General features: G+C 35.4%; 3 protein-coding genes across 7 annotated transcripts in view; 2 read left to right on the forward strand and 1 right to left on the reverse strand.

Moving 5' to 3' along the window:
• The window catches only part of LOC140058618 (filamin-C-like), a 48,658-nt gene extending 42,814 nt beyond the window's left edge, over window positions 1-5,844 (forward strand). For all 5 annotated transcript variants that reach the window (XM_072104303.1, XM_072104301.1, XM_072104304.1 and 2 more), the window contains 8 exons: window positions 1,139-1,303; window positions 1,501-1,740; window positions 1,889-2,004; window positions 2,120-2,252; window positions 2,398-2,574; window positions 3,585-3,803; window positions 4,269-4,472; window positions 4,606-5,844. In XM_072104303.1, coding sequence (XP_071960404.1) covers window positions 1,139-1,303; window positions 1,501-1,740; window positions 1,889-2,004; window positions 2,120-2,252; window positions 2,398-2,574; window positions 3,585-3,803; window positions 4,269-4,472; window positions 4,606-4,796 — 1,445 coding nt within the window. In that variant the 3' untranslated portion in view covers window positions 4,797-5,844. The remainder of the gene's footprint in view (window positions 1-1,138; window positions 1,304-1,500; window positions 1,741-1,888; window positions 2,005-2,119; window positions 2,253-2,397; window positions 2,575-3,584; window positions 3,804-4,268; window positions 4,473-4,605) is intronic.
• Window positions 5,845-12,046: 6,202 nt separating this feature from the next.
• On the forward strand, window positions 12,047-15,188 carry LOC140058628 (uncharacterized). The gene is made up of 6 exons (XM_072104320.1): window positions 12,047-12,170; window positions 12,592-13,448; window positions 13,556-13,701; window positions 13,947-14,027; window positions 14,212-14,447; window positions 14,602-15,188. The coding sequence occupies exons 2-6, from the start codon at window positions 12,614-12,616 to the stop codon at window positions 14,669-14,671; spliced, it is 1,368 nt and encodes a 455-aa protein (XP_071960421.1). The 5' UTR covers window positions 12,047-12,170; window positions 12,592-12,613; the 3' UTR covers window positions 14,672-15,188.
• A 31-nt stretch (window positions 15,189-15,219) lies between these two features.
• Window positions 15,220-16,606, reverse strand: LOC140058631 (mitochondrial potassium channel-like). Its single transcript, XM_072104324.1, has 2 exons — window positions 16,327-16,606; window positions 15,220-16,166 (listed from the first exon to the last, which is right to left on the reverse strand). The coding sequence occupies exons 1-2, from the start codon at window positions 16,555-16,557 to the stop codon at window positions 15,387-15,389; spliced, it is 1,011 nt and encodes a 336-aa protein (XP_071960425.1). The 5' UTR covers window positions 16,558-16,606; the 3' UTR covers window positions 15,220-15,386.
• Between the last annotated feature and the right edge of the window lie 127 nt (window positions 16,607-16,733).

Below are 16,733 nucleotides of genomic sequence, written 5' to 3' on the forward strand. Positions count from 1 at the left end.
TGTTATAAAAGTGTATCAGAAAATGACTGTAATCATTTAGGTTAATGTACTCAAAATTGTAGTTTTTATTTAGCTAATTTAAAAGATCAGTTTATTTACAACAACAGTTTCACTGCATGTAGAAATAAGAAGACTTGTTTGTTATGATAATGTTATGAAAACAAATATAGTTAGGTCTGTCAGAGCACCAGCATGAATTAGTTAAGGCAATGCTAGGTTTATGGTTAGATGGCTTTGTATACAAAATAAAGTCAAGGAACAAAGAGCATGTTAAAATATCTGGATTGTTAGGACAGTCAGAATGATAGATGCTCAGCTGAAATTGCATGAATACCAGAGCCGGCCAAAATTGCATGGAAAGACTAGAAGTTGAGGGCAGCCATTCAAGAGAACGTCTCAAGAACTGCATACTTGATGTAGATGACATTCAAATACTTGCACTCCTTAATATCCTTACGTCCGTCCACTATATTCACACACCAAATGTGCACAAGATTTCCTACGCATGAAATGAGACCATTTGTTGTAAATAATACGATTCCATTAAATCAGACAAGAACCAATCAAAGGAAGCTGATCCTATGAAAGTACCTGGCAACCAATCTTGCGGCAAGATGGAACCCAAGAAGAATGGATTAGACGTGTCTGATAACAGTGCTTTTGCAAAGTTTGGAGTTAAGCTAAATAAAACAGCACCATCTTCAAAACCTGCAACGAAACCAATGAAGGAAGATACTTACTCCAATGAGCCACGTAAAGCTAGCCAACCGGAACCAAAGCCAGAGCCGGATCAGGTTAAACCGAGCCAACCTACTATACCAGAACCGCAAGACGTGTTTCCCACCAAAACCAAGATTACCAACTCGTACCGACAGACAAGGGTTACTACGGAAACCAGCGAACAGACTATCACCCACACAATGGGAAGTCTTCCAGTTCGTAACACTGGCGCAGAATGCGACATAGCGGTGAAGATGCCAGGTTAGTTTGTAGGAAGGTTATGGTTCAAATCGTGTCGAGGTAAATTTTAGAGTTCAAATCGTAGCACAGTACAGTCAAAGATTATGTTATTATTTTAGGTTTTTCACACAAAAAAAATGATTAATTTAACTAATTTATATTCTGTTTTATCAAAAAGGAACTGACCCACTGGACATGACCGCACAAGTTACCAATCCTGATGGAAAAACGGAAGATGCAGAAATCATTGATGGGTCAGACTGCCGCTACACTGTGCGATTTGTACCCGTAATGAAGGGAGTGCATACAATTAGTGTAAAACACAAAGGAATGCATGTTCCAGGTACAAACAAAAAAAGAGAAAAAAAATTAGATGAAAAAACAAAACTGTGTTTCATTTCGTTTAATTTCTACTTTTCAAATGAATTTAAACGGTTTTAACATAAGTATACAATGTATATGGGTGGATATAGGTGACAGTAAGTTCATTCAATTTTAAGTCGTGGAAAATAATGTCATATTTTTCTGTTTTATTTGTAGGATCACCTTTCCAATTCACGGTTGGTCCATTCGGAGAAGGAGGAGCACACAAAGTACATGCTGGAGGTCTAGGCCTAGAACGAGGTGAAGTAAATGTACCAGCTGAATTCACCGTGTGGACTCGTGAAGCAGGGCCTGGGTCATTAGGCATAGCAGTAGAAGGCCCAGCTAAGGCAGACATCAACTTTGTCGACAACAAAGATGGATCGTGTCAAGTATCTTATCTACCTACCGAACAGGGTACGTTTCAAATAAAGATTTACATGTTGAATATTAAATCACTAAATGTATGCAAGAAGAGAATGAATACAGAATTTATCATGACACTTTTAATGACTTTTGTCTTATTTAAAATAAAACTTTTTTAACAAATTTCTTTTTTTTGCAGGTGAATACTTAGTTAAAATTACATACAATGATGAACCAATCCCAGATAGCCCATTCAAACCTTATATTCAAGCAGCTCTTGGTGAGGCTAGAAGAGTCAGTGTTACCAGCTTACAGGTAAGAACACATTAAAGTTGCTAATTTCATGTAGTCTTGGTGAAGCCTAGTATATTCTATGTTATTTGTTTCTATAGAGTTACAATTTATAATACAGTATATATTTCTTTTTTAGGAGACTGGATTGAAGGCTAACCAACCAGCTTCTTTTGCTATTCAATTAAATGGAGCAAAAGGAGAAATAAGTGCAAAGGTCGTGTCACCCACCGGTACAGAGGAAGATTGTGTTATTTCAGAGATTGATAGAGGTAAGTAGACAAGTTTTTTCCGTACTTTGTGATTATCAGAGTTTTGATTGAAAGTGACTAAAATTAAAAAGATTATTTTTCATATATTTCCTTTCAGATTAAAAATGTATTTGATTGTTAAACTTTTTATTGCGATTAATTTCAGATAACTTTGCTGTGAGGTTTATGCCTCATGAGAATGGTATTCACATGATCTATGTTAGCTTCCGTGATCATCCGATTGCTGGAAGCCCATTCCGTGTGCGAGTGGGAACACAAGATGAGGTCGGTGACCCTGGAATGGTCCATGCAACTGGAGATGGCCTAGAGAAAGGAAAGACTGGTAAGTGCATACATTGCACAGACTGGTAAGTGCATACATTGCACAGACTGGTAAGTGCATACATTGCACAGACTGGTAAGTGCATACATTGCACAGACTGGTAAGTGCATACATTGCACAGACTGGTAAGTGCGTACATTGCACAGACTGGTAAGTGCGTACATTGCACAGACTGGTAAGTGCGTACATTGCACAGACTGGTAAGTGCATACATTGCACAGACTGGTAAGTGCACACATTGCACAGACTGGTAAGTGCACACATTGCACAGACTGGTAAGTGCACACATTGCACAGACTGGTAAGTGCACACATTGCACAGACTGGTAAGTGCGCACATTGCACAGACTGGTAAGTGCGTACATTGCACAGACTGGTAAGTGCGTACATTGCACAGACTGGTAAGTGCGTACATTGCACAGACTGGTAAGTGCGTACATTGCACAGACTGGTAAGTGCGTACATTGCACAGACTGGTAAGTGCGTACATTGCACAGACTGGTAAGTGCGTACATTGCACAGACTGGTAAGTGCGTACATTGCACAGACTGGTAAGTGCGTACATTGCACAGACTGGTAAGTGCATACATTGCACAGACTGGTAAGTGCATACATTGCACAGACTGGTAAGTGCATACATTGCACAGACTGGTAAGTGCATACATTGCACAGACTGGTAAGTGCATACATTGCACAGACTGGTAAGTGCATACATTGCACAGACTGGTAAGTGCATACATTGCACAGACTGGTAAGTGCATACATTGCACAAACTGGTAAGTGCATACATTGCAAAGACTGGTAAGTGCATACATTGCACAGACTGGTAAGTGCATACATTGCACAGACTGGTAAGTGCATACATTGCATCAACATCTTAAAATGCTAATCACTCGTTTGTGTACCATTGCATTGCATGCAATGGTTTAAATATTGTAGTATACTGAATTTAAAATTGTCATTACAAAATTGGAAAAACATAATTATTCATCTACCTGTTTTATTACTCAGGTCAGCCATGTGAGTTTGTGGTCAACACGTGCGGAGCTGGCACCGGTATCCTCGCAATCTCTGTAGATGGACCGTCTAAAGTTAAATTGGAAGTCACCGAAGTAGCAGAGGGCTACAAATGTACCTATGTCCCAACAGCACCGGGAGACTACTTGATTTCGATTAAATTTGCGGGCGCCCATCATATTGTTGGTAGTCCTTACAAGGCTAGAATTATAGGTTTGTGGTTGATTGGCTTCATTCTACATATCTGTAATACTAATTTTGAGGATTATCTTCAAATCCTTTGATTGCTGTCTGTTTTTCATCGACCCTTGCTTTCTTTTTGTCACCGTCGCTTCCTCTTTTCGTCATTTTATTTCTCGTCTTCAAATGTTTCTTTTGATTGCTTTCTATACATTGTGGGTCTGTTTATGTGTTTTCATCTTTTCTTTCTTTCTGTATTCTCCATCTTGTTATTTGTATTCATTCAGGTTTGTATCATCTTTCTGTCTTCTCTTTAAATCGTTGCATGTACAATTTATCTAAAATAAATGGTAGTTCTTTGTGCGATCATTGTATATTTTATCTGTCTTTATTTGCTGTTATCTGTTACTAATTAAAATATCTATTTAATTTATTTAATTTCATTTATATATCTATCTAAGATTGTAAATATAGCATATATGTAATTTTTTTTTTTAGGGCCAGCAAAAACACCTGTACTACAAACACATGAGACAGCAAATGTTGTCATTGAAACGGTTTCCAAGACAACCACATCACAAATGCTTCATAGTATGCCCCACTTCCACTCGGATGCGTCAAAGGTCACATCAACGGGAATGGGTTTGAAGAAAGCGTTCCGCAACAAGAGGAGTCAGTTTACTGTGAATGCAGCCGATGCAGGTTAATATCCAATCAATGATCTCGTATTGGTCATGTGATTTTATGAATTGATATAATTGGTTTAAATCTTTTAATATGAATGATATATTGGTACAAAAATAAGCACGCATTAATTGAGATGTTTTTCTTTTAGGGCATAACATGTTGATGGTGGGTATTGCCGGACCGAAGACACCGTGTGAAGAGATTCTTGTAAAACACAACGGACGCAATCGTTTCATTGTCAACTACACATTGAAAGACATAGGCGAATACATGTTAGTTGTCAAATGGGGCGATGAACACATACCAGGAAGCCCCTTCCACATCAAATGTAGTGTCTAAAATTACCAAAAAATTTAATAGTTTCTTGTTTGAAAGAATAACAACACGTGTATAAACAAATCGGATACCAGTTACTGGTGTTTCATTTTTATATAGCTTTATTTAAAAAACAGACAATTATTTTTTCTGTTATGTTTCTTATTAGTGCAAACCATATGTTATGCTTTAGTGTATAATTCATTTCTGTTGTATCCTGTTAATATATGCCGTTTATTTTTACACCTTAATTTTATTGAAATTGCTTGATCACATTTTTTGGTAGCTTTCAATTCAAATAATATATCAAATTTAAATTTTCTATTTTGGCCTTGATTGAGGGAAATTTCCGACTTACCCTCGCTAGTTTAGGAAACCTATATTAAGAGTGTGCAATTAGGAACCACAACAAATATTTAAAAACAAAATAACGTTTTTCATGTTTTTAGATACTTTTTCAAAATACTGTTTGATCTAGTTTTTGTAAATTGATGTGCGAATGTAGAATTAGAAAAAAATATATAAACAGAAAAATATATCGGGCTTACAAACAAAAACCGTCTTCCAGTTTTAATGAAGTGCTCTTAAGATTTAAGAGTTAAATTCATAAGCCTGTTACACCTGTGTTAAAAAATATGCAAATTGAGTAAATTAACATTGTTACGGTTGAGTGCATTTTGTACTTTGTTTACCTTGTAGTTGTTACTTAATATAAATAAATTTGTCTAAATCTTGGTATAAATATATTTTAATTTTTTTCTGTTTATTAAAACTCAAAATCAACTTTAATCGTGAGAATAATTACGGTACTTACTAAAATAAATTAAAATCTTTCTAAATGTATGTGATGTTCTCGTATATTTTTCGACATCATAATTATTGTTATACTAAAATTGTTGAGATATACGGTAATTAACAAAGCAATTTTTTTAAAGCAGTATAACTAACAAATTATTAAAACTAGATTATTATAAGTAGGTCTTTGAAATGTGTAGGCTAGAAATTCTGCATTATGAATTCATGTATTAGCAAACTATGTCTTGAAATAAAGCTAATTTTGCACTGAAAAATACTTTCTATTTGTTTGTTTGAAAATTATAAATACCTAAACATAGTAAAATAGATTTACTTTCCAGGTGCGTAAGTAATTTGCATAATTATCCATGGTGAACGTATTCGCTTCCGCTGACGTCATTCCTCTAGCGTGGACGACAAAGAAAGCAGAACGCGCGACTGAATCGGTATTTTTGCAGTAAATATCGCAGTATCCCATATTGTTGTTGTCGGTAAATTGTTAGCTTAAATCTCATCAAAACGAATAAGCGAGACAGAGGTACACAGGGAGGTGACAATTTACCTCCCTCTGTTACATTTCTTGACCACTGTTTGTTGACCACCGTTTGTGAGACCGCTAAGCGGATTTTTTTTTGTGTCGCGGGTCGTTGTCGTCTACCATAAAACAGGTTAGCATAGAAATATATTATTTTGAGTAGTAATATTCATATAACATAACTGTATGCGTCTTGTATCCGTTAACCCCCCATTCCCCCTCCCCCTAAATAACCGTTGTACAAACATATTGCTCAGTTGTAACTACGGCATATTTCATGAACGTGTAGATAGTAAACAAGACGAAAGTTACAGCCTGCCTGTGCTTTGACAACCATGTTAGGTCATTGACCTTGTGACGTCACGATCATCTTCAAATTCCTAGACCGTGAAATTAGTTACGTAACATTTGAAATAGGAGCCTTGTCTGATTGTGTGACGAGAGTGGCTATGCTAAAGGCTTCCATCATGATGTAATGAGTCCAGTATTGTAGACACTCATCTCTCATTTATCTTCTGAAAAAAATAATACTTCCGAAATTGATTGATAAATTCGTAAATATCCTGGGAAACTCTTGGAATTGTAGCACCCTGGGAAAATGCGCTATTTTCATGTCCTTTGTTTTATGTTATTTAGATATAACAATGTAATATATTTTATTCATGCACGTTACAATTGATATAATAATGTAATTAATATTTTTTAAAGCTGGCCGCAATGATATTCCATACATTCAATGGAGTAGGCCTAACTACTCTATGGGTATACACTACATGGGTATGCATACAATATTTTAAAATTATCTTTAACTTGTTTTTCCATGATTTAAGCCTACCGCTTAAAGTGCTAACATGGAGTCATGGTGCTAACAATAACATGATTCGTATCACCACCACCAAATATTTATTTCTTTTACTATTTATTTAATATAATAATAACTTATTTCTCTCCTGTGAATATATGGAAAATTAGTGTACAGCAATTAGTCCTAGTAATTTTACTTAAATAACCGCCTCAACCTAATACTCCAATTTGGTGCAATTGTTCCACTTCGCAGACTTTTAACCGTCCGTGTTCACACTTGGATTTTATTTAAAAAATTTAATTAAAAGTAAAACATAAGTTGCTTTTACTTTGAACGATTATCATTTCTAAATGTCTTTTAAAGAAAGTTTAGTGTAAACGCATTTCTATAGAAAGAAGTTTACCAATAGGATTAATCATTATCTACTTTTCGGATAAATGTTAGACCATGGGTGAATAATGGGGGTTAAGACGATTGTGTATTGATTAGACCACTGGAAGCCTGATCCAGTGATGCGTAACGGTTCGGACAATTCCCATTGTTTTACTGTAAGTTGACCACTTGCTGCTTTACCGGCTAAGATACGGACGGCATTGCAAGTTGATGTCTTGCGCCTGCTTATTTCATTATTTTATACCGTTTTAAAGGCTTATATTACGATGCAGGATCAGGTATGTTTTTAATTCATGTTATAATTTATGAATAAAATTGTATTATTAATTGTATAACATTTATTTATTTGCTGTGTAAATTGTCTTTCAGTTACTTTAAGTTTTGTTGAAATAATTGTTTGCCAATGTGTAGGGGAGTGTAAAAGAGAACAATGTTTTTCAAAAACGATTTTTAGAATAGAATAATACCATTGACGTCATGAAATGTTACAATTCAATATTTATTTACTATATAAGTATTTGATAACATTCAAGCGTGACTTCATGTGTTACCCTGAATTTAGCAGTGGCTGGACAGATCGTAAACGTTGTGCCTTAGGCAAACTTTGCCATTTCCGCTCTGTTGATGGATGTGCCTATTCGGTCTCATCTAGCTTTTCCAAAATAGGGAGTTTTCAGAAATGTCTTAATTTAGTAGCCCTTACAGTATGTATTTGAACATTAGTTGATGTGTGTTTACTGTTGTAAATAATGATAGTATTATTATTGTGATATTCGTTGAATAAGTTCAAGTTTATGAGTATATAACTCCTTGTTTAGTGTCATAAAATTTATTTAAATCATTGTATTTTACAAACATGTTTTACATTAGTTTAGGTATATGTATCTTTTTCATTACTAGACACTATCGGATAACATAACATTTATTTTAGTCATTTTATTTTACAAAAATGTTTCATATTAAGTATGTATATCTTTGTTTTACTAGACGCTATCGGATAACAGCGATAGACATAGAACATGTATCCAACGTGATTTTTACCAAGAAGTCGACCTGACTGGAACGCACGAACCAACTGACGCGTTTGTTCCTATGTCCAGTAGTATAAATGTATCAGTGCGTGACGCATTAGTAACGCAACAATCACATACAAGTAAGTTTATTGAATAGTATTGTATATTCAGTGAGTACGTTGCGTTTCAAACGACCACAATGCGTTTCACTTTATTTGATCATGGTGACATTGTCAAGATATGATTGACATAGTGTGCATCCACTAAATGATAATCCAACATAAGATTGACATAGAGTGTGCGTCCACTAAACGATAATTGTCTTGGTGTTGTCTCCTGTGTATTGTTCACATAGTTTATGTAAAAAGACAAACCGGAAGATGACGTAACTACAGCTGACAACACCATGTTAGTTTTATTTTGTTTAGCTACATTGTTGTATATTATTGTTATTCTGTGTAACTTTAATTTTCATCAGAAAATGGCGAAAGAATGAACGAAAATTCGTCACACAGGTCAACTAGTAAAGGTGAATTCAGAATGAGAGGTCGATATTCAAAGGGATTTGCAGACGATAAAAATAAGCGTTCGCGTACAACTTTCAACACAGCTCAAATCAACGCGCTTGAAATCATTTTCGAAGAGCAGCAGTATCCAGACCAGTCGCTGAGGGAGAAGATTGCTGAGAGATTAGGAATGGAAGAACACAAAATTGTGGTATGTATATACTAAAATCCTACTCTCTTAAGCGTAATGGGTTAGGTTAGGGGCAGCTGGATCATTTGAGTTACAGCGATACATTCTGCCCAGCATCTTTATGTTGTATTGTATGTTATTGTACATAGATGCTGGTCGAATAAATAAACATTCATTTGCATCATGCAATTCAACATGCAATTCAACATGCCAGGCACTGACGTGTGTAAAACAATTTAGTTCAACAATATTATTTTCTGAAACTAACACATTTATATTTATTTAGATTTGGTTCCAGAATCGTAGAGCAAAGTACAAACGTAACAATCGGACGGATTGTCACAATGGCAATGTGAACGGGGCTATAGAACGACGACAGCGGGGTGAATTTGCCGAGAGTTTTAAACGACGAGGTATGCACCATCTGAATCCAAACGGAATGTAAGTATATAATTTAAAATAATTCTTTTTGTCAATTTAGAGATTTTGTTGGCTTAGTTACTTAGGCCTGTAGCTTACAATGCATGTCTGTATTGTATTAAAACATTTTGATTGACGTTCTAACACTTATTAATTATACAGGTACAATAATGTTCAACAAAACACATTCCAAGATAACACAATACACAGCTCATACCACAATGGTATCGTAACGGGAAGCGTGGTATCTTCAACACAAAAGATTGACGGTAATAATGACGCTGTACGGAAAGCCTATCGGCTAGATATGGATGGTTTTAATTCGTCACCAGATCAAGTATCCTCCTCGGTAGACGTAGAAGAAGTAACTTCGTGTTTAAAACCAGATAAACCTCTTGTTCAGGAACCACCTCCGAATCAGATTTGTACAAATGCAGGCAGTCAGGATGAGATGAGACAAGCTTTGAATCAATGGCGAGCAAGGCAAAACATGGCTTTTTCACAGCCACCAAACCACTCAGCAATATTCAATTCGTTCTCGTCAAATGTATCGAGTTCAGTGCCATGCAACGTACCACCAACTAATAAAACAACACATCAGTCTCAATCGGACGATATTATTTACGATGATACGTACTTAAGTTCTTCATCGTCCTCTGAAGATGAGGACGAACGGTATCCAAGTAAACTAGGAAATACTCAATTTACACACAACAATTTCCAAACGGTGCAGAGGCAATTTCCTACTTCGATTTCTAAGGAATCCAGAACATTTAGTCACGTCCCACTATTAGATCCGTCCAACCAGTTGTACCTTGATATACCGTCAGTCTCTAGTGGCGACATTTCATCCCCAGCCCCTCATTCCACCACAAGTACAGCGTCGTGGCCTTCTTCAAGTGAACTATCTTCTATTGATCCATTGTCTCCGAGCCAAATCTCGTCAGCGAGTCAGCTAGAGCAAGAAATGCCGCGCTGTAATATTCCACCAACGTTTTCAGACACGTGTACTGCGCCAACAATGAACCATCCATATGCGTCACATTCGTACGTGAACGATTTACAACCGTTAGAAAAACAAAACAAACTTATACAGAATAATCTACGACGGGTAAAAAGAGTTCGACAAGACCAAAGACAAGAATATCTTAAGATGAGTCAACAAAATATCAACCAATATCATCCTTATCCTCAAAACACGAATTTTAGACAAGTAAATAAGTCTAAGGAACGCATGTTCGCAGAAGACGTCTTCACTCCAGGTGATTTTAATTCGTATCCGAATTGCAGCAATGTTCGTGCGCCATTCGAGTCTACCCCACAATCGTTTCATATTGGAAACGAACCGTATCAACAACAACAATTTATACGACAACATGCCGATAATAGGCAACAGAATCTAGAAAGCAGTGAATATCACCAAATGAAAAGTCAAAATGGAACTACCAAAAACGGAGAAAGAGAAAATGCTAGGCAACAACAATACGTAGATAGAAATGGAAATTTAAATGGAAGTAGATTCGGTGAGTTGTATTCGACTCCACCACGTGATTCACCTGATTATATGGTTAAGCAAAAATCAATAAATGGAAATAATTCTTCTAACTTTCCCAAACCACTTGATCAACAACAAAATGGTAATGGGTTCATACAACCAGACTGGATGCACGTTCATGTTCCAATTCCTCCCAGGCGTAAAAAACACCCACAACCAATGAGAGAAGAGACTGGAGCAACATCGGGCGTCGTACATCACTATGGTAACGACTTAAATGTACCATCGGTTTCTGATTTGTCACATAGTTTGGACGCTGACCAATCAGCTACTCTGAATCATGTTTTGGAATCTGTCGTCAAAGATATATTTCCGTTCTCAGACAATTTTATATCAATCTGATACGATAATTAGAATGTTTAATTGTTCTACTTAAAAAAAATAATTGTTTTGTTTCATTATTATGGATTATCCGCGTTTGGCAGTTGTTTTTAATGAATTGACTATTTAACTAATTCCCCATAACATTGCATTATAAATCAGAACAGTAGCTAGATTGTGACCTACTGAATATTCTGTTCACCTAATTAACAAGCCAACTTAATTTTTTTAACAACTGTAAGTGTTTGAATGTACATGGCCGATATGATTTTTGTAAGACTTTCATGTTGTATTGTGTTAAATAAACAAGATTTTTTATTGCATTGTCTTTTCATATTGTAATTTTATTTTCGACGACTGCTGATTGATACAGTTGAATGAATGGATCAATTTACGAACAAACTCTCTTCCTTTAAAGCCTGTTTTCCTGTCGACGCTATCGTTAACAATAATCGGCGATCTTCTACGTAAACATTGAAATGTTAACAATATACAGAAAAAGGTACTCGCTATTGTCATCATTTCAACTTGATCGTTTTCAAACGATCGTCGTTGAACTGCTAACGATGAACGACGATAGCGTCGAATATCGTCGACAGGAAAACAGGCTTTATGAAGAACATGTTTTGTGTGACGATATAGAGGGCTCACTTTAGGGATTCCCCCTTACAAAAGTATGACGTCACATAAGCATTTTGCGAAAATCTGTTCCATTTCTGACGCGCGCCTCCATTCGTCGTCGTGTGGCATCAAAATACTGAAAAATTCATTTCGCGAAATTCTGATGGACGTTTTTAAATTTAATTATTTCATTTATACATACAAGAATCACTTTGTATTTAAATTGCAATTACTATTATAAAAGGTGAGTAACCATACATAGTTAATTTGACTACCTGCCATACCGTAATAGGCCAATTCTAGAGGTAGATAATTAATTAATAAAATGAAGCCAAGCAAGCAACCCAGACCTTGGCTTGCTTATTAATTTGCCTAGCCTAGGGCCAGGCCGCCTAGCCTACCATATTACCTACTTTAAACCGGCCTGACTGGCTGGTTGGCCGGTGTAGCCTAGACAACCCAGTGATAGGGCCTAGGCTAGGCCGTAGCTTGCTAAGTGTATGATGGTGGATGTAGGCCTGTAGGAATGGTATAGCCTAGCTAGGCCCTAGCCTAGCTAGGCCTACCCTAGTACTAGTAAGACTTTTCAATTAAGGAAAATTTGCCAACTGCTTATTAAGTAATTATAGGCCTAAATCGTTTTGAATTTTTTTAATTTACAACAGGTTAACAGGTTTACTTTTAACGATGGCCGAGAGTCAAAACGAATCAAGAAATAAATATAAAGTCTACCGGCCAAATCGCATGAAAGACTTGACAGTAACTGGTAGAGAAGGCACAATTATTAAAAACTCTATTGAATGGGCTATAATCGACATGGAAAATGATGGTTGGGCATTTTTTAATTCAATAACAGTAAACAAAACATGTAAATTTAATGTTGATAACGTAAGCGAATGTTTCCCAATCGGAACAAAGGTACGATTTAATGCCAGAATGTGGCTGGAACCAGAAGGTAGCACTTACACGGATCAGGATGTTCGAAGTTGTCGTTGGATAGTAAACTCGGTACGAACAAGTCTATTTGTACCGATACCTGTTATGCACAATAGTGCATTTAACTTTGACAGCTACAATGTTCCCCCTGAAATTTTGCCATCCGATAAAATCGGAGAAGCAGTAATAGGACTTATGAAACGTTTAAAATCTATCAATGGATTACCAATAACACAACTTTTAAAGACTTACACTAGTGAATTTTCAAACATTCCGGTTAATATACGAACAGTTTTAAGTAACGCTGATAAATTACGAATTCTTGTGCGATGTCTACCTAGATATTTTATACTAACTGATCATGATACAGTGTTAGCTTATAATTGCCGGGAAAAAGACGATGTGGACCTTGAAATAGGAAAATTGATACCCGTTGGATGGAGGCCTAACGAACCAATTACAGTGAATGTTGGACAAAACACTCATATAATTGAACATCCTACTGACTGTGCTGCCGTAGTTGAAGAAATTCTTGCAGGACCAAAGCCGATAACGATAGCGTTAGATTGTGAAGGCGAGTCCTTAGGTAGGCGGATCATCTTTTAAAAATGTATTTTCTCAAAGTGTAGTAGTGCGTTCAGTATGACAAATACTAATTTTTATATATATATAACTTTTTTATTTATTATTTAGGTAAGACAGGGAAACTAACACTGCTGCAGATGTCTACTTCCACTGGTCAGGCATATCTAGTTGATGTGCTTGCCGTTCCAAATCCTACTACATTTTTTGCTGAAGGAGGTTTGAAAAAACTGCTAGAAAATCCCAATGTAATCAAGGTATCTTAAAGTTATATATCGTGTTGTTATATATTAAAAATTAAACTGCTTGTTTACTGTATTGAGTGAGTGCATAATCTTGCCTTTAGCCTATTCGCAATCCCTCTTATTATTTTTTTATATATACTATTAATTATTCATTATTAGTATTATTCATTATTATGATAAAGTATCATTTGATAAAATTTAGTTAACTGCTGAGTATTGGTTATTAGCAAGACATTTGATTTATTGTCTTTTCAAAGGTCATCCATGATTGTCGTGCTGACAATGCTGCCCTCTTCCACCAGTTTGCCGTCACTTTGTCAAATGTTTTTGACACGGCTGTAAGTAATGATATATTGGAAATACAAGATGTCCTACTGATAGTAAACTTATAAACAGTAGTTTTATTGAGGGTTGTCAACATGAATATCTCACAATGATGGTGTATTTATTAGGCTTTAAACCATAACACTGTATCTGCATATTTATACTACTGTATAGCAATATTTCTTGTTATCATTATAGGTGGCTTATACAGTAATTATGGAACAGTGTCAAGCAAATCGCTCAAATGGAGGTAGTCTCGAACATTTGTGCGACCTTTTTTCAAAACCGCTTGTTACGAAAACTAAACAAATGAAAAAGAAAATGGCGTATGTTAAAGGATTCTGGAGCCGACGACCTATGACCCCCGAGATGATAAAATATGCAGCAGTTGATGCGCTGTCGTTAGTTCCACATGTGTATGACAACATGAAAAGGTATATTTGTGTAATTATGATTAAAAGCTATACTCCGCCACATAATCACAAAGTTTGTGTGTTAATTATATTTTGCTGTGGGTTCGTAGAGGGCCTAATCCGATTTTTCTCAGTCCGGTATAAACACCTTTACCTTTCTTTTCTTTCTTTGCAGGTTGATACATACAAGTTGGCAATCGCGTTATGATACGCTGATTACCGAAAAACTCCTGAAGAGGAAATGAACATTCAACTTGGCCAGTTAAAATATTATTTTAATTTTAATACCACGAATTTGGCTACTGTATTTTATTAACGCTAAATGAACAAATTTTAAAAACTAGACTTGTAATTTAACATTTGAATATTCAACCAAAGATGTGCTTTTTATTTGTAAATTTAGCTTTTAAACAAATATTTTAAACTTGATAAAATACAAATGCTAAGGTTTTTTTTGTCTGTAGATATTTATTATATTATAATATATAATTAGTGAATATTAATTTATGGTGTAAATTTGATTTATCGTTATAATAAATAATTTCTTTTATATTTGATTCATTTCTGCACTGTTTCAAATACACCATTCCATTTAATTGATTATAATTTGATAAATTCATTTGATTACGAGTATTCCATGATACTAAAAGTAGTGTTAGGGGAGTCTATTGTGTATTTTATAGGATTTAACAATCAATTTTACTGACAACAGTCAAATATAATAAAGCTATCTGCTTTTCATATGATTTTCTCTTTTTTTAAATGAATGCCATTTCATCAAAGCATATTTTTTACACAAAAAAAACTGCAATACAATTAACACACCATATTTAATTTTATTCAGACATTTATATCTTTATTTTCAATCCGTAAAATAACATAAGTTTTAAATTCCATTATTGCTATTGCTTCTCGAACATGATTGTTATTTTGATTGATGTAACGTCTCTGGAAGACCTTTTATTTGAAAATACTATACAGTATTGGCAATGTCAAAGCAAATGCGCCATAGATAAATACAACGGTTGATAGTGCACTCATTTTAACCTCCCATTCCAGTTTCTGCTCGGCATTTGCTACTAATTCCTCAAAGCCATCTCTTCCACCTATAGACACATTTTTTCTTAGTGCTAACAATTCTTTAGTTATTGCAGCTTCTTGGTTCATCAATAAAGATTTTATCTCTTCCCTTTGTTTCAAAAGATTCTGTTCTTGCTCTTTTCGGGTTCCTTTAATGTCCGATGATCCGTTGCTAATGTCAAACGAATCCACAACTGCTTTCATTGATGCAACGTCATCTTTTAACCGATTCAAACTTTTAGAAGTTTCAGAATCAATGTCGGTAATACCGGTTATTTTCTTTAGTTCGCGTCGCCATCGCCAATTCACAATACTAGTTCCAATGACGCCGATACACGTCCCTATAAGAGAAAACATTAAAGACCAGTATTTCACCCGATCTTCTTGCATCTGTTGTTTTTCTTTACTTTCACGAAATGCCGCAGAGAAGGCATCTAGAGCATCTCTTTCTTTAATGTCGACTTGATTCCACCAGTCTTTCACTTTTTTCTCAATTTGTAACAGTTGATGTTCTTCAGTGGCAATTTCCAGAAACCTAGGATCATCTCGTGGCGTTCTGTCCAACTTTCGACGTATATCTTTTAATTTGGCTTGTATTTCGTTTACTTCAATGTTAGCATTTTTGACATGACTCCTTGCTTCAATGTAATAATTTTCTGCCTGTAAATAAAAAAAACAATGAAACGGTTGATTAAATAATTGTTAATCCATTCTCCCATCCAGTAATATTATGCTGAATATACTAATTAAATAATGTGTGGGCACAGAGGCCAGTTTACACTATACTATTATCTATGTCACATCTTGCACACATACTTACCTCACTGACTTTTTCCTGAGATGCTTTGACTTCTCTGATTCCCATAAAATTTTCGTAAGCAGCAATAATTCGAGAAATGCGACCACCCGAGTCTAGGGCCTTTTCTAGTTGCACGACTGTAAATGATTTAGGCTTTGGTTTGACAGAGGTAAACATAAGTTTCTTCAAATCTAGTCTTCTCGACATTTTTGTTGTTGATGTGTCGATCGGTGGTCTGCTAAATAAATTCATTCATTCCCAAACCAAAATATTGAGGGCGGTTTCTTTTACTAACGGACGTTTTTATTGGTTTAGCTGATCATTATCTTATTAAAACCACCAATCAGAAAACAGTACTCATACATGCTGAGTTATGAAGATAACATGGCTGCGCCCATTATTAATGAAAATCCAGAATTATAGCCAAA

The sequence above is a fragment of the Antedon mediterranea genome, chromosome 9, assembly GCF_964355755.1.
Source record: "Antedon mediterranea chromosome 9, ecAntMedi1.1, whole genome shotgun sequence".
In the NCBI taxonomy this organism is placed as follows: domain Eukaryota; kingdom Metazoa; phylum Echinodermata; class Crinoidea; order Comatulida; family Antedonidae; genus Antedon; species Antedon mediterranea.